This window comes from Poecilia formosa, unplaced genomic scaffold, assembly GCF_000485575.1.
Source record: "Poecilia formosa unplaced genomic scaffold, Poecilia_formosa-5.1.2 Scaffold126, whole genome shotgun sequence".
Taxonomy (NCBI): Eukaryota; Metazoa; Chordata; class Actinopteri; order Cyprinodontiformes; family Poeciliidae; genus Poecilia; species Poecilia formosa.
In genome coordinates this window covers 218,885-239,075 of record NW_006800065.1, presented here as the reverse complement: position 1 = coordinate 239,075, position 20,191 = coordinate 218,885, and the positions used below count along the sequence as shown (strand labels likewise).

Sequence of the window (20,191 nt, the reverse complement as noted above, 5' to 3'; positions counted from 1 at the left end):
TGTAATCAATTTCTTACAGGCCATCAAATTAATGTACCCTGAATGCCAGTTAAACATAAACACTACTATTCAACTTTAATCATTAATTCACTGAAAATTAGTCGGTTCTTTCTATTACTGAAAGATGCAAAGTATAAATAATAAAAAAATATATATATTAAATGTCAAACATGGTTGCACATAGCTGCTTCTCTGTGAAAGTAAAGATCTCAACTGATCATACTGTTGAGACATGACCAACAGTATACACTGGGTTGGATGTAGTTGAAATGACAGAACGACAGAGAGCAATTGGAAACTATTATCATTCACTGCTGAACAAGTAAAGTATAACACACTTCAGCAGCAAGGTGGTTCAAGGTGCTTTACATAAAAAAAGCAGAACATTGCAAAGTTATAAAAAAATAAAACACCACACAGTCAACAACTGAACATGATGAGTGCCATCACCAAAACCTTACACATAAAATATGTGGGTCAATGTTTCATTTATTGTGGTTCAAAAAAGACAAGAAATGATTTGGTACAAATCTTAACAAAAATCTAGATGAAGATACAGAACAGTAATGAAAGTTAAGCACAGTTTCAATGCAGTTGCAAACAAGGGAAATGTCAGAGGAGAGTAAAGTTCTACATGTCTTCATTGTATCCTGACATTACCGGATCTACACAATATATATATAATTCACGTAAGATTCCCTTATAATTATTGTTCATGTTTTGCTTTTGCATTGAATACAATGGCAGAGTAATCATACTTACATGATTGAAATTATACAGTTTAATTACATTATTTCCCTTTACAGCAAAATATCAGATGCTTAACTTTAACTGAAAACTGTATGTTTTCAGTTAGATTTATGGATCTTGCAACTTGCTTATTTAAATCAAGCAGTTTTACTGCTGCTTGATTATCTTTACTGAAGCCCCTTTGGACACCATAAACCCAGGGTATAAAGGCTGGGAGAAAGTGGTTTGGACTTTATGGAGGAGCACCAGTTGTTCAGAGCAAGACACACTGTAAAAGGACAGTGTTCCAGCTTTATGGTTCAAATACAACCCCATTCTGGGAGAACATGGGTTGGGAATTTTGATTTTCATTTCATTGTGCCAAAAAGTACATCCAGAATTTGCCAGGGAAACACTCCAGGACTGGTCATTGTATCCAAAGCAGCTTTCTTTCATGTTTGGCTCTTTGTAGCACACCGCCACCTCAACTCTGGGCCCCTTCCACTCAACTTCCCAGTAGCAAACGCCAGACAAACCTTCGGCGCACAGCACCTGATCATATTTGGTAAATCTCTCTGTGTGGTAGGGATACGCCTGGGCTTTCTTGGTCCAAATAACTTTGGTGTTTTCCTCGGAGAGCAGCAGGTTCTCGAAAGCTGTGTTGGGATCCAAACTCAAGCTACAGGAATCTTAAATGTCAAAAAAAAAAAAAAATTAAAGATAAAAACAACATTTAGTTTGGTCAACATGGATCCACAAAGGCTATTTTGAAAATGTAACATAAATAACTTACACATGCACAATTCCTGCCTTGTCGTTGGATCTGGAACGGTTTCAACTGAAAACAGAAAAAGACATGACATCGCACAACCACACACTTACATGTAAAAGTGTTATATTCTGTTGTGTTCTTACTGGTATCTGATATTTCCTTAATAGCTGTTGACAGAGTTTCCATTTTGTTCTTCAAGTCTGATATGGCCTTTGTCACACAATCAAAGGATAGGCACTGCTGGAGGTCGAAGTTCAGACTCACTTTAGGTTCTGTGCCATTAAAAATAGGCTTGCAGTGCTGGAGAAGGACAAAAAAACAAGAACACAGCATCATGCAGTGCTTTTCAAAAGTCGTCGTACCTTTTTCACTTCTTGCATTTCATTACATGCCGAACACAAACCTTAATGAATTTTACTGTATTTTTATGTGATAGATTGACACAAAGTATTGCACGATTGTGAAATAAAAGAGATGTGCGTTTATCTGATCACCTGCAAAAAGTAAATGTTGTCTTCAGTTGAAGACAGCTTCCTCATTTCGTCCTCTCTCCCCCTCAGGTCTCTAATTTCCTTCTCAAGCTGACTGATGAGCGTTTCAGTTTGACCGGACGCTGCATTTTCCTGATGTTTGATTAGCTCCCGCACAACTGAACGTCTCTTATCTGCCACCGAGACAATTTCAGCGTAGATCTTCTCATTTTGGTCAAGTGCCGCATCTCTGGAAAGCTGAAAGCAGTCGCCACCAAAACATAAACTATACGATCTATTTCAATGGAAATATGTTAAGCCAAGAAAGTCACCTTTAATGCCTTCATTTTCTGTCCCAGCTGCCGCACCTGCTTCACCTTTTCTCCAATTCTTTGCTGATTTCTTTGTTTCTTCTCTCCACATAGTTTCTAAGAACACATTTAGCGGTCACTTAAACTAATTTAGATGAACAGTATGCAATATTATATGCATTTTTGTAACTAACAGAAGGTTTCATTATCACTGAAACATAGCACATGTGCTAATGATAATAATAATAACTAATATTATTATTAACAAGAATAATAAACAATGATCTTACTTGTTTCTCCCTTCTGGCTGCTGCTGCTGAGACAGTGTCATGGCCTTTGTGCTCATCCATGACGCAAAGCAGGCAGATGCACTCGTCATCACTGCGACAGTACACTTCGAGCAGCTTGTCGTGCTTAGAGCAGATCTTCTCCTGGATGGAGCCTGACACCTCCACCAGCTTGTGCCTTTGGAAAGCTGCAGACTCATAGTGAGGCTGGACGTGTGTGCCACAGTAGGACGCAAGACACACCAAGCATGTTTTGACAGCCTTCAGTTTCTTCACAGTGCAGAAATCACACTCCACTTCATTTGGTTTAGCTTGCTTTTCACATAGACGAGTCGTTCTCTCTGGTTCGGCCATTTTCTCGATCAGATCAACCAGTACCGTGTTCTTGTTCAGGACTGGTCTTGAGTTGAAAGTGTGTCTACACTGTGGGCAGCTGCAAACGCCCTTTGCATCCTCCAGGTCCCAGTAGTTGCTTACACAGTCCATGCAGTAGCTGTGGCCGCAAGGAAGAGTCACAGGTTTCTTCATCGCCTCCAGGCAGACGGAGCAGCACAAAGAATACGAAGCTTCACTTTTCGCTGCCATCTTCTTCACTGCATTTGGTAACTTTCACTTCCCCCCCCCAAAAAAAAACAAATCTAGGAAAACTGGGAGGGGCTATATTCCTTAGAGAATAGGGGCCGCATATCAAGCGCTGCTGATCAGTAAGTTTCACTTTCTCTGAAATGAAAGTTGGACAGTATGAAAGCCTCTTTCCTCCCTTTATTGAAAAAATAATATTTTTTTCTCATAATTTTGACTAAGCTACATACTAGAAGATACTTTCTGATAATTATGAATTACCTCTCACATAAATTTCATTCAACTACACACAGCCCTCATAAGAACGTATAATTGTAACTGATTATGCCATAAAAATACATATCTTTTTTTATAACTATGAGAAGGTCATAGTTTTCAGAAGCAAGATAAACTATTTTTTATGAAAAAGATAGTTTTACATAATTTTCACGTAGCTGTCTGATAAGAGATATAGTGTATTTTTTTTATTATGACAGCGCTCCATCATTTGTATCTAGTTCCTACATGTCCCAGAAGTAGCTTACACAGCCCACACAGAAGCTGTGACCGCAAGGAAGAGTCCCAGGTTTTTACACCTCGAAGCACACTGCACTAAATAATGTCCACTGTCTCTAATACCAAAAAAACAAAAAAAAAAAACACTTTAAGTGACTCCATTTTTTTTAAACAAACATCAAGTTATGTTAAACAATAGTCATAGAATGTGACAGGGTTGGTTAGGGTGAGATTGGATTTAGTCACAGAATTTATAATTAACATGTTAATTGCAATAGCCCATACCAATACATTTTCTATGGGAAAATGTTCTAAATCCTTAACTTTCTTGGCCATTTTGCTTACTGTCTATTTAGGAGACTCGTATCCCAGAAGATGTTGCTTTAATGTTTTTAATGTAATATTCTTTCCAAACCCAGATTCTGCTTTGTAAAGTAAACCTGTCCCTTGTGCAGCAAAGCTCCCACAAAATATGATCCATGTATTTCACAGTGGAAATTGTGTTTTTATGCTTGTAAGCTTTCATTTTTCCTCATAATTCAAGAGTTGTCAGTAGGGCTAAACTCGTAAACAACAAACAAAATAGAGAGTTTAATCAAACCACAGAGCGTGTTCCGGGTTACCATGGAAACAGCGACGGCTTCCATCGTCCTGTTTACCAGGAAGAGGCGGAGTGTCTTCCTTTCTCTAGTTCTGTTGTTTTTAGGCAGAAGATGGAGCTCCCGGAGACCATCAGAAAGCGCTTAGATGACTTTTCTCGCAATATCTTATTTGACCAGAGTCGAATTGTGACGTTCACCGAAGAAAACGACGGATTCTTGCCTCACGGTAAACCACAAAAATAATGCGACTAACTTTTATAGACGAGTTAGCACAGATGTTAGCATTGGTGCAGCTACGTGCCTTGCGTAGCATTATTTTTCTTATTTTGCTAATAAAGTTGATGTTAAATAAAAACAACGAGGATGTGCTGGGGTTTATCCTGGTGTTCGCTGTGCTGTTGTTTTGATCTTTCCAGAGAAACCAGTTCTGTCCAGCCTCCAGCTGCAGATGTCGCTGTATTTTAACATGTGGTTCTTCCCCTGTTGGTGGATCAGTGAAACTGTTATGCTGCATCTCAAGGTATGAAGGAGGGCATTAGCTGCAAACAGTGATCAAAAAGACTCAGAAAGAGATAAACCGACTAAACTGGTGTACGGATATACAAAGTATACATTATATAAATGGCTATATTTAGGATGTAATTAGCCTACACGCTAAATATACATTTAAAAGAACGCAACATGTTACCAGTCCCCAGTAAACCTGAAATCCCTTTGAATATTACAACTATTATGCTGCTGTTATGTTGCTAAAAAAGCAGCAATCTGATCTTTTGCTAAAATATATATTATTTTGACTTAGACTTGAAGAAGAACTTAATGGTTTCAACTAAATCACACACACACAAAAAAAAAATGGTTTGGCGTTTGTCGTTTCCACCAGTACCCCGCCTTGCCAGAATACTACAAGTTCATCCTTGTGACTATTCTGCTGCTCATGACTCTGATTGAGGCCATCAGACTTTATCTCGGATATGCTGGGAACCTGCAAGAAAAGGTGAGACACTTCTTATTAAAAGCCTGCTAATTGTTGTTAGGGCTGCACAATAGAAAATCTTATGTTGGCAATAATTGGTAAATATTGCAGTGACGATATCAGGTGCAACATGCTCCCATTTTTTTCTTCTGTTTCTCACTTGTGCTTCCATCAATCTGTAACATTCAAGCACTTTGGGCAATGCCGTTTGTGTCCAGTGTGAATATTAGCTGTCGAAAAACTATCAATCTGGCTAAATAATAAATTAAATGAAAAATGTAAGTTTAGAGCATCTTGAATATATTCATCCTATAATTATTGCACTCCAAACAGTCCTTTGCGATATAAATACTGCACACACTAATACTGCGATGTATTGTGCAGCCATGATAGTTGCTTGGATCAAAAGTGGATGGTGAAATTCATAATTTTGCTTTTTTCAAAGGTTCCGGAGTTGGCAGGCTTTTGGTTGCTCACCACCCTGCTGCAGCTTCCCCTCATCCTCTTCCAGCTGTTTAATGAAGCCATTCTCATCCAGCCTCTGGAGAGGGGCGTCCACATAGTGCTCATCGTATTCATTCTCATACAGGTATGGGTGTCCGCTTGGTAAAACCGGACTACAGTTTCATGCTAAAACACGTCGTGCTGCATGTTTTCGTGATGTTGGCATCCAGCAGTTGTTGCTGAGTGACGTGCATTTTGTTCTCCTCGCTGATCCAGGCTGCCTCCGGGTTTGCAGCGCTGCGGAACATGGTTAGACACACAGGGAGCCAGTTTCATCTCCAACAGTTTGACTGACTTCGGAGGCTCAGACATCCACGTCTGTTCTGGTGTGCAATGAGTCACAAGGACGCCTTCTTTCTGCACATTTCTCAAACACTAAGGGTGATGTAAAAAAAAAAGGACATAACACGTGTCATGTGGTTGATATTTTCATATGATTTATATTTAAATAAAAATATTTATTTTTGTATTTTATTCACATCTGGTTGTATTTTCTTTATGTATTATTGACGGAATTAGTTCTAGGTCCAAAATCCTTCTAATTTTGGTACTGGCATCACCAGTAACTTCGAAAAGCAAAAATATTTAATGAATTCAGGATTAATTTAATACTCTGTTTCCAGGCAGTATTCCTTATCACTCTATGTTAAAAAAAAGTTCCAGCCATCCATCCAATTTCCATCCAGTCGTCTATCTGTCCATCATCCATCTGCTCATCATCGGTCGTCATCATCTCATTATTCCATGCATCAATCTGTTATTCCATCAGTCTATGTTTCTATGACAGAGAAACAGACTGATTCTGTTTTTACATTTTTATTCATTTTTCCTTTTGTTTCTGCCCGGGTTCAAATATATTGTTGAATACCTCATTTTCTCTCAAGGGGTTGCCAGTGTTGTGAGACCCCTTGGGTTTGGTCCATGAGAGGTGTAAACGAAGATGCATCCACTGGAAATTAGAGTATTTTGAAGGAGATGTTAGCTAAGAGGCATAGAATTATGTTTTGGTATAAAGTAATAACGAAACAAGGTTAAAAAAAATTTGTAACTGAATTAAATACAGTGCCAGACATATTTATTGGCAGCCCTGGTAAAAATGTTCAGCATAATTTTCTACCACAAATCTCAAAAGGTTTTCAAACTTTAAATTGGGAACAATCATTCAACGGGGAAAAATGTCATTTTTATAAATAATTGATTTTACATGCGTTATTTCAGCTTTTGCAAAGTGTTGCTCCTGTCCCACTTTATGTTTTACATAACGCACCAACTTCGTTGCAATTGGGGTTGTAAAAACAATTTTTTTTTTAACATGGGATTTTGCCCTCGTAAAGAAATGTGGCATAAAAGGTTTTTACTTATCTCTACCAGAGGTACTAATAAATTTGACCGGCACTATAAAGTAAAAAAAATGTTAGGACGAACCTTCAGATGAATGCTTTTGGGTCCCTTCTCTATGGCGGGCTCTGGTTATGTCTGTGACCGATGCGGAGAAACTCTTAGATGGAAAATTACCCGAGACCCACTGTACATGTTTGTCTTTGAAAAGATGGCGATTCCTGGATGCGGAAGCGGATGGCATCGGAGGAATGTGCGGAACAATTCTGACAAACCCAGATGGGGGAAACCTGCCAAAGAGGAGACACACAAACCCCTAAAAACGAACACATTCAACATCCTGTGCTGTTTGAAAACATAACTCCTCTGTATGGCTTACCTGCATGGAGCTACAAAGACACTTGACCCTAAAAGAGCACAAAACCAATTTACTGAATGACTGCAACTGAAAAGCGTGACATTAAACATCCACACATGCCACTGCTACCTTGTTGAGAAGACAAATGTGGCGTACAGCGCGGGGGCTGCATGAGAACAGGAGGACGTGGCGCCGGGACCTTCAGAGAGAGAGGGGGGCAGCTGTATCTACTGCTATCCGCTTCATTACCTGCGAAGCGAGGAAGACGCACGAATCCTTACCACAGAGAACCTTTTCAGACTCCTGAACCATTCTAAAAAGACTTGTTTCATCTGGAGTCTATAAGAAGTAACAGTACTTAATGGAGGTGTCATGTACGCCGTGGTTTCATACAGATGCTTCAATTTGTGTTGCTTGCATGAGATGCAGTCCTTGTCCTGACTGTCCTCCTAAAACACAATGTATCCTTTGAAATAATTTAACATCGTAAAGGCGGGAGCGAGCAATAGTATCAGAAAGAATAGAAGATAATCGGGTATCAGAGTTTGAGATCTTTGACTTGCCACACTGTTACCTGGCTGACTTCTTCAGAATGACTGGTTAGAGATGAGAGTACACATTCTCCCTTCCGGTCATTCTGCTTTACATACAAAACATACAGCTCTTATTTTCCAAGATTGCACACCTTAGTAATCTGGATACTCCTATCCCACAAACCTGACCTTTTCTCCCTTTTGTCCTCCAACAGGTTTCTCTTGGCTTCTTACTTGATCCATCTTTTCAGGAGAAAGACAGGACTCCTGCAAAAACAGCTTACTGATAACCCGTAAAGGAAGTTATGAACACATTAGCATGTTAAAAGAATACAGCATAATCAGCCTTACAGTACATTTGCTGATCTCCAGAACCTTTGTCAGTGACCTACTCCTCACACTGCTTGGCTGGAGTCTGTCTCTTTCCTTGCGAGTTTTTAAGTTTTTCTTTTTCTTCTTAAAAAGAGTTTTCTGAAAGGGAGAGAGAAACAGAGAGAGAGGAGGTGCATGTGTGAGAAATTGATCAAATATGATTCAAACCCAACTTTAATGCCTGTGTGCTGTTGCTCGGCAATTTAAAAATAGAGTTCAGTTCAAATAAATCGAATTTGTTAGGATACCTCTGGAATTCTGTGCTGGTGCAGTAAATGAACTGGAAGTCCGTCTGAATCCGAACTATTAGAGCCACTCGTGCTGAGAAAGCAATGAAAAAAAAAAAAAAAAAAAACAAGCTAAATGAGAGCAAAATTCACATTTACTAAACCCTTTCCCCGAGTGTTGGCTGCAGTCTAACATAATAAAATTACCTGGTTTCCAGGTCAGACATTGAAAAGCTACCATCGGTATCCAGATTCTTGCTCATTTTCTTCTTGACCTCCTTTTTCAATAAGGTTGACACCTCTACTAAACAGTGAGCCACCTAAAGTAAGAATGAAAAGGGAAAGAAAAAAACTACATTCATTGGTCATTTCAAGTGCCCTTCAGAAGTACACATATCCATTCAACTTCGATTTGGTCTCAATCAGACCCCAAACTTCATCTATGCACTGGGATTTTATGCTAACACAAAGCAACCCATGTCTAGTTCAGGTTTTCAAAAGGTTTTCACACACAAAAAAATAGAAAAAGTTTGAAGTACCAACAGAACTCCTTGAAAATATGGTTGTAATATGAACAACAATGTTTAAGAGTTTAAGGGATGTATACACCTTTACAAGGCACAGTTTAAAATTCACATTTTAAACTGTGCCTTACATTAGTAGGCCGTGTTTCTACATGAAAGTGTATTTCTGCTTCATTTCTTGCCTTTGTTTGATCAGGGTCGCAGAAGTCCAGCAGGGTGTCACAGAAGTAAAAGCCCATCGACTTAAAATCTCCAGTAGTAAAGTGGGTCCCTTTTCTGTCATCTAAAGTAACAGCAGAAAATACTGCAGAACCTTGTGTGACGTGCACATCTATGAATGCATGAAAACATACAGGGAGACTGTACTTACCCAGAGTGGATCCTCCGAAGGTGGCCTCCATGGTGAAGCTGTTCTTGATGCCCATTCTCCACATGACGACCCGCCCTGTTCCCTCCTTGCTCTTCTGCACCTTGAACCTACAGCTCTTGTAGGAGAACTGAGAGAATGATTTAGGTGTTGATGCTGAATATACTTTCCTCAGATGAATCACAAATACGAAGAAATAGTGTTTGCAGCGTTTAAAGCTTTATCTCCTAAGACTCTGCCGAAACATTCACTTAGGTTACCTTATTGCTTGCATTCTTGCTCATCATTAGCGGAAAGACCCTCTCTTGGAACTTGAACAGCTTGCTGTTTCTGTCACATCCATACATGAACACGTTGTGTTTGCGGCTGTGGCCGTGAAAATCACAGTAAAGAACCACTTCTGTTTCAGCCATAAGTCTGCAGAGAGAGAAGAGTAAAACAGGAACGGTTCGGAAGAAATTCATAATGGATTGGGCTCAGATGTGTCAGAGCAGCACCATAAAATTCACGCTGGGCTGAAGACCTACTTGCAAGTTCTGTTAGAATTTAATCATGTCTTCTGTGTTGTGTTGAAATGTGTGGAAAAGCTTAAATATATTTCCCCTCATTTCAGAAAGTAAAAATCATTATATTCAGTCATATTAAATAAATTAGAACATATGTCTCACATGGGTTTTGCTTGTCAGATTAAAAATACTTGTTGAAAACAACTTTTAAGAAAATTTTAAACATATTTATCATTACGCCCAGATTTTTGTTTTTAAATATCGTTTTTCTATTGCTGAGATGTAATATTCAAAGTTTATGTCATGTTTTCATTAGCTGCAAGTGGAAAATCATCATAATTAACTGAAATAAATGTTTCCAAACATCCATCTGTGTGTAATTATTTTATATAAAGCGCTTGATTTAATGATAATCGTTCTTAAAATAAATGGGTTTTTCAATAATATTCAATTTTATTAAATGGGTCTGTAGATTAATTTCATACGGAGTGGAATAATTCAATCCTTTATTTCTTGTCATGTACATGATTATGGCTCAGGAAAACCCAACATTTTGTTTCTTGAATAATTACAATATCCACTTGTGATTAATAAAAGAAGGATATTCTAAACATATTTCCCCCAGTGCATTTAATAGTTGGTTGGGGCTCCTTTTGCATTATTACCTTTCGACCATGCTCCTGGTGTGCCAAACACATGGAAAAGAATCCTTCAGCAGCGTTTTATAGTTTCTGTTGAGGTCCCTGCCTGCCAGTGAGCACCTGTAGTTTCCCACCACAACACCATCTGGGTTCAACATTGGCACAACCTGCAATTAAAATAAAACATAAAACATGAAAAAAAAATTAGGACAGAGAAGTTTCAAAGCATTTTAGTAATAACTGGATTACAGCTGACAAAAATAAACTGCGCACCTTGAAAATAAAGTTATCCCTGAGAACCTGAGCATCATCTGAGTCTCCGAGCAGAAAGTCTAAAAATCCCTCCATCATCCAGGATCCGTTGGTTTCCCCTGGATGCACTCGCGCTGTCACCACCACAGCCTTCTTGTTTCTCACCTCGGCCGGGCTGCTCCCTCTGGTTGTGATGGTCATAACATAGACGATGTTCCCTCCGAGACTTTGGCACAGCGTCCGCACGTCGCAGTACGACGCTACTGCTGGATTGGAGGTTATCTGCTTCAGGTAGTACTGCAGCCGTGAATACGTGTAGGGGTAGCAGTGGGCCAGGTAGCACGTGTCCGAGTCATAGGGGAACCGGACAGTCCAGGTGAGCGAGTAGAGGCTGTCGCCGGCGTCATTGGTCTCATTTGCATCCTGCCCAGACACACCATTAAAGTCCATTGAGATTAGTACATAAGATCTGTCCAGATTAGAGCTGTAAAACCTGCATTGCCTGTGGAAAATACTAATTTGTTGAGTTTTATAAGTTTTACATTAACATGTGGCAATTTTAGAATGAAGGTTAAAATAAACAAAACACATAATTTGCAGCCTATTCACACATCCCAAAGAAAAACAAAACCTTGCATAAAACATAAAAAATAACTTCATCTACATTCAGTAAATACGTGCTATTTTTTTGTTGCCATGTAATGTAACAGAATTTGCAAACATTAAGTCGTCTGAAAGCAGATCCTGATGCTACCTCGCTGCAGTTCTGAAAGTATCTGATGTTGGACCCTACTCGATGCCAACCAACTCCATTTTCCTTCGCCGCCGTCTCGGAGTACAGGAGCGGCCTCATGCCGAGGGAATACAGGCTGCTCGCCTTCATCAGGTTGGTTATGGTGAAGCGGTAAATCATTTTAGCCTTCATGTTCCTCACCCTGAAGTAAAACCACTGCGTGTGCTTCTCAGTGTACAAGTCTGTACGCAGCGTGAGCTCATAGTCGAAGGCGCCCCTGAACAAGCAGGAAAAACGAGAATACAGAGTTCAGTTGTTGTCACACTGAGGCAAACTTTCGGGGGTAAAAAGAAAAAAAACAAAATGAGCCAAGAGCGAAGAGACTCACACTTGGACGGCCTTCTGAAGGTTGCCACTTTCGAAGCGCGATTCAAATTCAAGACTAATATCTGGGGGTGTGACAAGAAACTTGGCACAACTGGTGGAGCCCCTGCTTCCTCCAACACGAGAGCGGGTGAAATATAAATGCTTTGTGGCTGAAATAATAAAGAAAGATATGAAAAGAAGAAACACAGAATTAAAAATGATGATGTTCTGTGATGTTCTGTGAACAAAACTGATAATGAGACAATGTGAAGCCCTTTGAGAAAACACTTTTCTTTCCAAAATGATTTAAAGCCATCATAATCACTGAAAAACCTTTCTAATTTTTCTGACGTGAAAATTGTTATGTGTGATTTAATAGAGTGTGTGTAACTGTCTGGTATTATGTTCTTAGGCATCATGATGACTGCAAAAAACCAAACCCATAGTTACCAAAGTCCGAGCAGTACACCACATTCCCTGGTCCATCAGCAGCTGGAAGGAGGGACTCCCTGCGTGAGGGCTTATAAAAGGGCTCTGGCTCTGGTGGCTCCCAATCTAAAAAAAACCCCCCAAAAATCAATCTCTCTCTGAGTAATTATAGGTCTCCATCTAACCAAGTGGTAAAAGTCAAATAGCGTGAAATGTTACCTATGTGCTGGATGCTGTCGCTGATGACTTCACACTCTTCTGGCCATCGGGGGCGAGGGAAGTTAACCAGAGCAGACGGTGGCCTTAGGATGAAAACCGGCTGACCATCATGGAAGTTTAAGAGCAGCTGCGTTGTCCTTAGAGTCTGACTCAGATTCATGCATACTACTGGAAGATGAGTCACACCTAATAACCTGTAATCTTGGTCAAAGTGATGTAACACATTCTTCTAGCTTCACCCAGTGGCTTTATTAATTCCACACCCACGTGTTATTAAATGTTAGTTACAAACAGTACACACACAAAGTTGCTTACACTGCCTCCTGTCAGCTAATTGGTCCTCAGTTTCCTCCGAGTTGGATTCGTCAGGACCCAACGTCTTGCAGGTTTTCCATAAACTCCTGATGACGGCGTCTGCGCCGGCTGGTGTTCTCTTTGTCTGAGACTGTAAATGAAATCTCCATTAAATGTATTGAATTCAGCAAGATTTTATGAAAGGAATTATACAACCAGCGTGTGCAACATTTGCTGCTTTCATCTTCAAAAACTAATGTCCAAAGTTATTGTCATGGGGTAACACTGCCACCTGCTGACAGTTTGGGTTATTTTTCTTGTTGGTCGTCTGGTTAATAAAGGACCCTTTTTAAATGTGCAGTCTTGTCTCCTTCAATAAATTATTTGTCCACCGGGTGTATTAGTGTTTGCTAATACATCCTGCGAACGTAAAATAAAAAAAGGCTTGTCTCCCAACAGCCCTCCAATTTTCACTGGCACTTTGTGTCGGTCTATCGCGTAGAAATCCCACTATTTTATCAGTTTGAGGTATGAATTGAAGTGTGAAAAAGTTGGGGGTAAGAACACTGCAACTTGTAACTTGTTTTCGTAGACGAAGCTTCGTGTTTGGTGTCAATGATACAATAGCTTAATGTGCTGTTTAAGACACAATGGGGTTGCTTACTTCCTTCTTTCTGTATTCTAGCTGTAATTTGGGAAACTAGTTAAAACACTCGACCACAATTATTTTAGAAAGAACATGAAACTTTCCTCATGCCTCCATGTTTCATCGAATATCCCATCTTTATGTAATCCAATCGGTACCATAACATTAAGGAAATCACGGTTGTCATTTCCCCCCGGTTGTTCCATAATGCTAACATTTCGTTAGATTCTGCCAAGAAAACTAAGCAAAAATTGACTTTCACAATCTCGTAGCAACTTACCTCGCTAGACATATTTTCCTTTAAGTGCTCCGTGGGACTGAAAACACCCAGAAAATTATTCTCGAAGTTGCTAGGCAACAAAGTAGCACAACACCGTTTTTTCCATGGATACGTACGGTCAAACCATACCAATGTCGCGAAGTACAAGCCATAAGTACGCTAGTTTGATACCAAAATAACATTTGTTCAAAAATTATCCCTCGGTGTATCTTGAAGCAAAAACGTTGTCAGTTTTTTTTTCTTTACTTTGTTTTTTCTTCAGTGTTCTTTAACTACATTACATAAGTCAACCTATTTCTTTAATTACTTTTGCAATTAACTTATTAGGAATTTTCTCACCTCCATATTGAGCTTACCAGTCCAAAAAAAATGGACTGGTGAGCTCAATATATATGTAAAGGTAAAAGGAAAACACTGCACATGCTACTGTCTCTTAAAAAGGGCAATGCATCGAGAAAATAAAACAAACATTTTGTTTAGCCCATTGTCAGTCTTTCCTCCAAACATTTGGCATTTTCTGTTCACATTAATTATAATAAAAGGCTAGTTTATTTTTTTTTTTAAAATAAACAGCAACAGTCTTGGAAAAAAAAAAAAAATTTAATAACTTTTTACAAAATGTACAAGTCCAGGGACGATCCCTCCCGGTCTCACAAATTTGGCCCATTCCTTCCTTCCCCATGTAAAAACACACTTTAAAATAGACAATTCTTCCAAACAAACTGGTGGACATCTGAGCTATAAAAAGGAAAACCTATTACCTCAGCACGTTTGGCACATTTACAGATCTCGTACAAAAACAGGACATTCAAACCCCCTTGATGAGAATGGCCTGCCATATAAGGGCTTCAAAATGTCTCATATGAACATAGAACAGCTAAGAAACTCCACTGATAGTAAAACAAATCTGCATCTCTTCAGAGGGATGTTATTATGGTGTACGTAGGAGCGGATTTACAAACGCGGCCTGGGCAGCGTGTGGGAATCGGCAGGTGTTACGTGCTGTTCATCAACTTCCTTTTCTTCAACCGGTCCCGCCAGTCCTCTGGTAGTGCCTCAAAGTTGGCGTTTTTTGAAGCTTTTCCCCTTGAAAAATCAAGAAAAGCAAGCATTAAAACAACCATCTAAAAGCACAAGAGAAGAAAAACTATTTGAATAGCACAGATTCAAGCTCATGGTAACACAGAGACGTACGTCATGAGCTGCTGTTGTTTCCACTCCTCAATGCTCTTCTTGTTGAGCAGATCTCTGTCTTCGTCACTGGAGCTGCTCTTCTCTTCCTCGTCCAACTCTTTTTGGATGCTCTGCCACTTTTTCACCAGCGAAGGCATCTTTGTCTTACTTTTCTTTGGCTACAGAAACAAATAAATGAAAAATGGAAAAGTCAGGATAACGGGTAGAAAACAAAATAAAGTGACAAGTCGACAAGATGGAGTCAAAATGACAATTTACCAAAGAAGGACAGATGGATGAGCAGACAACAGGATGGACAAATTATGGTAAAATGAGCAAAACGTACATAGAAAAGGAAAAAAAAAAATTTAGATGGATGGATTACCTTATGAGTGAATGAATGGCCAGATAAATGAATGGATGGATAAACAGTGAAACAAACAGATGAATAATAGATATATGCATAGACTAACAAAAAGATGGATCAATGAAAGCCCTTAGATGAAGATGCAGGTTTTTAATTTGATACAAAGCCTGATTCATTTCTCCTCCCTTCCCCCAAACACCAACCTTATCCTTTTTTGTTTTCTTGGTCTTGTCTGCAGGTAAAGGTTTGGCTGCAGCAGGTTCAAAAGCTGGCTGGGAGGGAGGCAGCGGCGGCTGAGGTGGTAACACTGGTACAGGGGGGGCTGGAGGTTCGCAGGGGATCAGAGGGGCAGCCACAGCCGGAATACCCCAGTAGGCTGCTGCTGGCATTAGAGGTGCTGCAGAAAATGGAAAAACTTCAGGTATCGGCTGAATAAAGACGAATGGTACCCAGAGATTTTTGCTGAATTGTTTGAAATGATTGCACTAATCGGAAATTACATTAAAATCTTAAAAAGTTGAAAAAAACAAAAAAAAACAAAAAAAGGAGAAATACCGTGGAGGATTTTTACTGTGTTTACCTGCAGGAACTGGAGCCTGAGTGTAAAGAATGGGACTGCTGCCAATGGTAACAGTTTTACTCCCCTGACCAGCTTTCCGTTTCAGTCCCTTTCCAAAAGGAGCCGACTCTATGATCTGTATCAAGAAAAAAAGAACAGGTTATTTAGTTATCAGATGTAAACTAGCTTATAAAAAAAAAAAAAAAAGTGATTGCTCCTTCACCTTCATGTTGACAGAGCCACACCTCCCGCTGCCGTCCTCCTCCGTTCCAGGAGCAGGCGGCTCCTCTTCGTTGTCGTCGTCCACATCCATCTCAACCTCCATGATCTCTCCATCGCTGTCGGGGGGTGGGGGAGGTGGTGGGGGCGACTCTGGAGGGAGGGGAGGGGGCGGAGGGTCGTTGGAGGGTGGAGGAGGGCTGCTGGGAAGGGGTGGCTGGGACGGGGACCAGAAGGAGGACGAACTGGGCTGAGGAGGCGGAGGTGGAGCAGCAGACGAGAATTCTGTTGAATAGTGAGAAGGAAAACAAACAGAGGTCAGGCGGGGACGTCATAGTTGTCGTTTAAAGCAACGTATTGAATGAAGGCAAAGATAAACTTTGATGTCCACTTGCCTTTCATGCAGAACAATTTAAAAGGATTGAAATTATTTATTGGCATCTTTTCATGTATTTCTAATATTGTATATAAAAAAAGACTTAAGTGGTTAAATGAAAAATCCTCAGAGTGAGCCAACCTTTTATCCGATTAATCGTCACAATGATTGATTATTAATTGTTAGTTGCAGCTCTAATATGTCAGTGTTGTACAGTGCCGTTATTTAAATAACATTAACAGAACCTTTAGGTTTTCCTAACGTAGAAAAAGTTAAAAACATTTTATATGTTCCATAATAAAAATACTTGCATAGCGAAAACAAGCACAGAACTCTACAGGTTTTGATGCTTTGCCAACACAAAGTTTTACATCTAGACTCTGTAACATCAGAACAGTTAAAGACAGACTTACCTGTAGCCCCACCAGCTGGTCCAGATGTTTTTGTCTCCTCCTGGCTCAGATTCTGTGTACTTGGAGTGTCTACTGCGTCCTCCGTCTTGTCCTCCTCTGTTGGAAACTCCCACTGGGAGGCACCAGTCCGGTCCCTCACATAGAAATACCGCCTGTGCTCTCTAAAGAATGGAACAACAGACATAGAAAACGACAGTCTCAACTGCTGTCCTTGAAACTGGCAGAGCGGCATGATCACCCTGTGACGGTGGGGCAAGGAAGTAGGCAAAATGGCAACAACAGGGGAGCAGGAATGTTTGTAATGGACAGCAATGGTTGCCGTCCAGGAGAAGGGCCCAATTGTGGTGTCGATATGGGTGTGGATAGAGGACCCACCTTGCTTTAAAGAATAAATAATGTAAAACAAATCATCTCTAGGTCCCGAAAGTAGCTTTCAGCAGCTCACATCATGGTTGTCACATTTGCTCTGTTTTAGACAACCATTCCCTCCCAGATTCAGGAACAAACCAGGGAGGAAACACCATTATCATGTTCAGCCATCACATATCAGGAAATAACAAATCACACAATCCATTCATTTTACATTAAAAATAACAAACAAACAAACAAAACAAAAAAAAAAAAGATTCAAAATAATATATGAAAAACAGGAAGACAGATAAAATAGAGTTGGTCTGACCTTCTGGTTTCCCGTCATTGCTCCATCTTCACACTTTGATGCATGACACTTGTCGCTCCCCGGGTCTCACTCTGTCTGCTTTGCATCATGGGAGTCGTAGTCCTGTAAAGTGCAAAGCTCTCCCACGAAACCCCCTAACATACACCCCCTCCCAAATGTTTCACCGAATGAACCCAGAATCGGGCTGAGCAGTCAGTAACTGGGACATGGAGTCCTCTCTGTGGGAGCTCCAGTTAACAGGAAGCAGGCTGGCTCAGAGCGGATGCTCCCTTAAGGTTTGTACCACAGAAACCTGAAGTCTATTTCTGGTAATCCACTCGGACAGGTTAAGTTTCTCCCCCAAGTCATGTTACAAAGGCTGCAGCCTCGGCATAGAGCGGGGGACTCAGGGGGCTGCTGTGACAGCGTAAGATTTCTGGGGGACGAGGGAGGTTATAGATGTGAAAGGTAAGGAGCGCGTACCTGTCCCAGTGGCAGGACCAGCCTTTAGGGGTGGCGTTAAGTTCATAATATTTTATGTGTTCAGCAGCTTCCTGCAGCTTGCGTCGAAGATAGGCCCCGTTCAGAGCACCTTCCCTCCAATCAGCAATCCGTGTCTAAAAAAAGAAGCGCCACGGGGAAGATGAGAAAGAAGCAATTGCAGTAGGTTTCCATAGAGGCATGTCCAGTGATGGATTATTATGAGGAGTTCAAATATTAAAATCTGATACAGGCTTGTGCAAAATTAATGACAGAACCTGCTAAATATTTCAGAGGTCACAGCTGAGAGCCAGAACATGGAGCCAATCTCTCACCTCGGTTTGCAGCAGGAGCAGGTGAAAGTTTGAGATGGTCTTTTTGTTTATCCCCAGGAACTCCATCTTGCTAGTTAGGGTGTTTGCTAGTTCTCCAATCTGAAACTGCATATTTAGTATTAATACATGCTGAGATGCACCAACAAAGTTGTATTTATATAGACAGTAAAGAGAATGTTAAATTCACCTTTAGCTCAGGGGTCTCCACCTCGTCCTTGTTGGGAAGTTTTGAAACCCCCGTTTCCTCTGAATTATCCGTTTCCTTTACTTCTCCTTCTACGACACTTTCGGTTTTAGGCAGAGCTAAAAAGCACATACAAACAAATGTTCCCAGTGAGATTTTCAAAATCCTAATTAAAATACACTGAGGTGCTGCTATGTCAGAATGAAAAAATGTAAACTTACTCGTCTCTGCGTTATCCAGGAAGTCTGAGCCTCTGCTGTTAGAATCGGGGCTGGCAACACTTGGAAAGACGGCCTTCCAGCGGTTCTTCTTCAGCAGAGCCCCACGTGATCCTGCAGCATCTTGGCTGGCCTCTGACATCGGACTGGAGCCCCCTGCGCTCCCGTCGCCCTCTTCGAGTGCCCGAAGCTCTGCCTAAAATCGGGTAACAACGGCGAGTTACGTTAGGCGAACCATTGGTTGCAGACTTGGTTTAAAAATCACAAGGCATTTATGAAAGATTTACACCTTTGTTGTAAAGACAGGAGAGAAAAAAAAACTGCAAGAAATTTTTTTTAAAAAGTAATGCAAGACTACCAATTGTATCTATCATGTTTTTTAGACTTTTTCCTAGGTGAAATATTCAGTAGAAGCACCACAGCTGGTGTAGTGTCTACTGCTTCTTAATGCAAGAAGTCCAGCAGTGAAAATAAAGACAACTTTAAATTCACATTAATATCTGCAAAACTCACCTTTTTCCTTTCTAGAGCCAGTTCCAGTTCGACTGTGTCCTCCTCTGCCTCCTCTTCGGCATCTGATTGGTCTGCTGACAGCTTCTTACTAGGAACATCTTTCTGCACTGTGAGGTTCGGGTCTGATTCCAGAAAGGGTATAGAGGGAGATCCTACAGGCTTAGCAGCTTCCCCATCAGAATCCAAACTGTTCTCCGTCTCATCTAATCCCTTCAGCAGCTTTTTCCTCCATTTTTCCTCTGCTTCTTTCACCTCTGAAGGAATCAGCGGACCAAGGAGAGAGGCAGCCACTCCCTGACGCTCCTCCTTTTCACTTGTCAGAGCTACAACACTCTCTACAATCTCCTGTTGGCATCAAACACAGACGTTATAGTTACAAACTTTGAAGGATTACTATAAAACTGACAATCTAAACGACACTCGCCTTCGCTTTTGTCTCTTTTGAAGCGGATGAAGCTGCAGCAGCAGCAGCAGCAGCATTTTCTTCTGCATAATAACCTGCACCGGCTGTGCCATTCCCATTCACACTGGTGCTACAAGGAGAAAGCAAGCATTATCTTCACAGACACCTACGCTGTTGATCACAGTAAAAAAAAAAAAAAAAAAAAAAAAAAAAAAAACATAAGGCTTTTTTTTTTCTTTTAGTTTTACCTGTTTTCATAATGTCCCAGACTTTGCACCTGATCGGCTAAATAGTGTGGCAGCTCCCAGGACACTTCATTAGTCAGAGTGTTCCAGTAATAATAGCAGCCAGAGTTCTCATCCCAAACCTCCTGCCAGTCTCCCATCTCCACACCCACTGGAATACAAAATGATCAATTAATCAATCAATCAAATTTTATTTGTATAGCACATTTCAGCAGCAAGGCATTTCAAAGTGCTT

At 40.5% G+C, this 20,191-nt stretch overlaps 4 protein-coding genes across 7 annotated transcripts in view; 1 reads left to right on the top strand and 3 right to left on the bottom strand.

Annotated features, from left to right (window-relative positions):
• Positions 1 to 471: 471 nt before the first annotated feature.
• LOC103144409 (tripartite motif-containing protein 16-like) lies at positions 472 to 3,196 on the bottom strand. Its single transcript, XM_007561379.1, has 6 exons — positions 2,573 to 3,196; positions 2,304 to 2,399; positions 1,996 to 2,229; positions 1,645 to 1,801; positions 1,523 to 1,567; positions 472 to 1,418 (listed from the first exon to the last, which is right to left on the bottom strand). The coding sequence occupies exons 1-6, from the start codon at positions 3,152 to 3,154 to the stop codon at positions 898 to 900; spliced, it is 1,635 nt and encodes a 544-aa protein (XP_007561441.1). The 5' UTR covers positions 3,155 to 3,196; the 3' UTR covers positions 472 to 897.
• Positions 3,197 to 4,048: 852 nt separating this feature from the next.
• Positions 4,049 to 6,361, top strand: tmem17 (transmembrane protein 17). The gene is made up of 5 exons (XM_007561378.2): positions 4,049 to 4,474; positions 4,665 to 4,768; positions 5,132 to 5,245; positions 5,670 to 5,813; positions 5,945 to 6,361. The coding sequence occupies exons 1-5, from the start codon at positions 4,360 to 4,362 to the stop codon at positions 6,020 to 6,022; spliced, it is 555 nt and encodes a 184-aa protein (XP_007561440.1). The 5' UTR covers positions 4,049 to 4,359; the 3' UTR covers positions 6,023 to 6,361.
• Positions 6,362 to 6,468: 107 nt separating this feature from the next.
• On the bottom strand, positions 6,469 to 13,993 carry agbl2 (AGBL carboxypeptidase 2). Of its 4 annotated transcripts, none has more exons than XM_016676065.1 (21): positions 13,814 to 13,993; positions 12,909 to 13,038; positions 12,594 to 12,761; positions 12,396 to 12,500; positions 11,968 to 12,115; positions 11,601 to 11,856; positions 10,868 to 11,269; positions 10,619 to 10,761; positions 9,708 to 9,864; positions 9,451 to 9,577; positions 9,263 to 9,363; positions 8,764 to 8,876; positions 8,578 to 8,650; positions 8,309 to 8,428; positions 8,147 to 8,224; positions 7,999 to 8,064; positions 7,783 to 7,873; positions 7,554 to 7,673; positions 7,446 to 7,473; positions 7,154 to 7,356; positions 6,469 to 6,677 (listed from the first exon to the last, which is right to left on the bottom strand). In XM_016676065.1, the coding sequence occupies exons 1-21, from the start codon at positions 13,823 to 13,825 to the stop codon at positions 6,598 to 6,600; spliced, it is 2,721 nt and encodes a 906-aa protein (XP_016531551.1). In that variant the 5' UTR covers positions 13,826 to 13,993; the 3' UTR covers positions 6,469 to 6,597. The 4 variants fall into 4 exon arrangements, with proteins under 4 accessions (XP_016531551.1, XP_007561491.2, XP_016531552.1 ...); XM_007561429.2 differs by having other exon boundaries at positions 12,594 to 12,758; positions 13,814 to 13,992; XM_016676066.1 differs by having other exon boundaries at positions 7,999 to 8,061; positions 13,814 to 13,991.
• A 401-nt stretch (positions 13,994 to 14,394) lies between these two features.
• fnbp4 (formin binding protein 4) overlaps positions 14,395 to 20,191 on the bottom strand; it is an 8,793-nt gene continuing 2,996 nt past the window's right edge. Inside the window, exons 5-17 of the mRNA XM_007561377.2 lie at positions 19,960 to 20,107; positions 19,733 to 19,841; positions 19,309 to 19,653; positions 18,799 to 18,991; positions 18,581 to 18,696; positions 18,394 to 18,498; positions 18,062 to 18,195; positions 16,921 to 17,081; positions 16,136 to 16,416; positions 15,934 to 16,048; positions 15,557 to 15,750; positions 15,008 to 15,165; positions 14,395 to 14,899 (exon numbers count right to left, since the gene is read on the bottom strand). Of these exons, the coding sequence (XP_007561439.1) occupies positions 14,809 to 14,899; positions 15,008 to 15,165; positions 15,557 to 15,750; positions 15,934 to 16,048; positions 16,136 to 16,416; positions 16,921 to 17,081; positions 18,062 to 18,195; positions 18,394 to 18,498; positions 18,581 to 18,696; positions 18,799 to 18,991; positions 19,309 to 19,653; positions 19,733 to 19,841; positions 19,960 to 20,107 (2,150 nt within the window). The 3' untranslated portion in view covers positions 14,395 to 14,808. The remainder of the gene's footprint in view (positions 14,900 to 15,007; positions 15,166 to 15,556; positions 15,751 to 15,933; positions 16,049 to 16,135; positions 16,417 to 16,920; positions 17,082 to 18,061; positions 18,196 to 18,393; positions 18,499 to 18,580; positions 18,697 to 18,798; positions 18,992 to 19,308; positions 19,654 to 19,732; positions 19,842 to 19,959; positions 20,108 to 20,191) is intronic.

Coding starts and splice junctions, on each gene's coding strand:
- LOC103144409 (XM_007561379.1), bottom strand. CDS start 3,154: ATGGCAGCGAAAAGTGAAGCTTCGTATTCTTTGTGCTGCTCCGTCTGC. Junction 1,568..1,644: donor TAAGGAAATATCAGATACCA/GTAAGAACACAA, acceptor TTCTGTTTTCAG/TTGAAACCGTTCCAGATCCA. Junction 1,419..1,522: donor AAGGCAGGAATTGTGCATGT/GTAAGTTATTTA, acceptor TTGACATTTAAG/ATTCCTGTAGCTTGAGTTTG.
- tmem17 (XM_007561378.2), top strand. CDS start 4,360: ATGGAGCTCCCGGAGACCATCAGAAAGCGCTTAGATGACTTTTCTCGC. Junction 5,246..5,669: donor CTGGGAACCTGCAAGAAAAG/GTGAGACACTTC, acceptor CTTTTTTCAAAG/GTTCCGGAGTTGGCAGGCTT. Junction 5,814..5,944: donor TCGTATTCATTCTCATACAG/GTATGGGTGTCC, acceptor TCGCTGATCCAG/GCTGCCTCCGGGTTTGCAGC.
- agbl2 (XM_016676065.1), bottom strand. Junction 12,762..12,908: donor ATTAGCTGACAGGAGGCAGT/GTAAGCAACTTT, acceptor CTCATCTTCCAG/TAGTATGCATGAATCTGAGT. Junction 8,429..8,577: donor ACCAGCACAGAATTCCAGAG/GTATCCTAACAA, acceptor TCTCCCTTTCAG/AAAACTCTTTTTAAGAAGAA.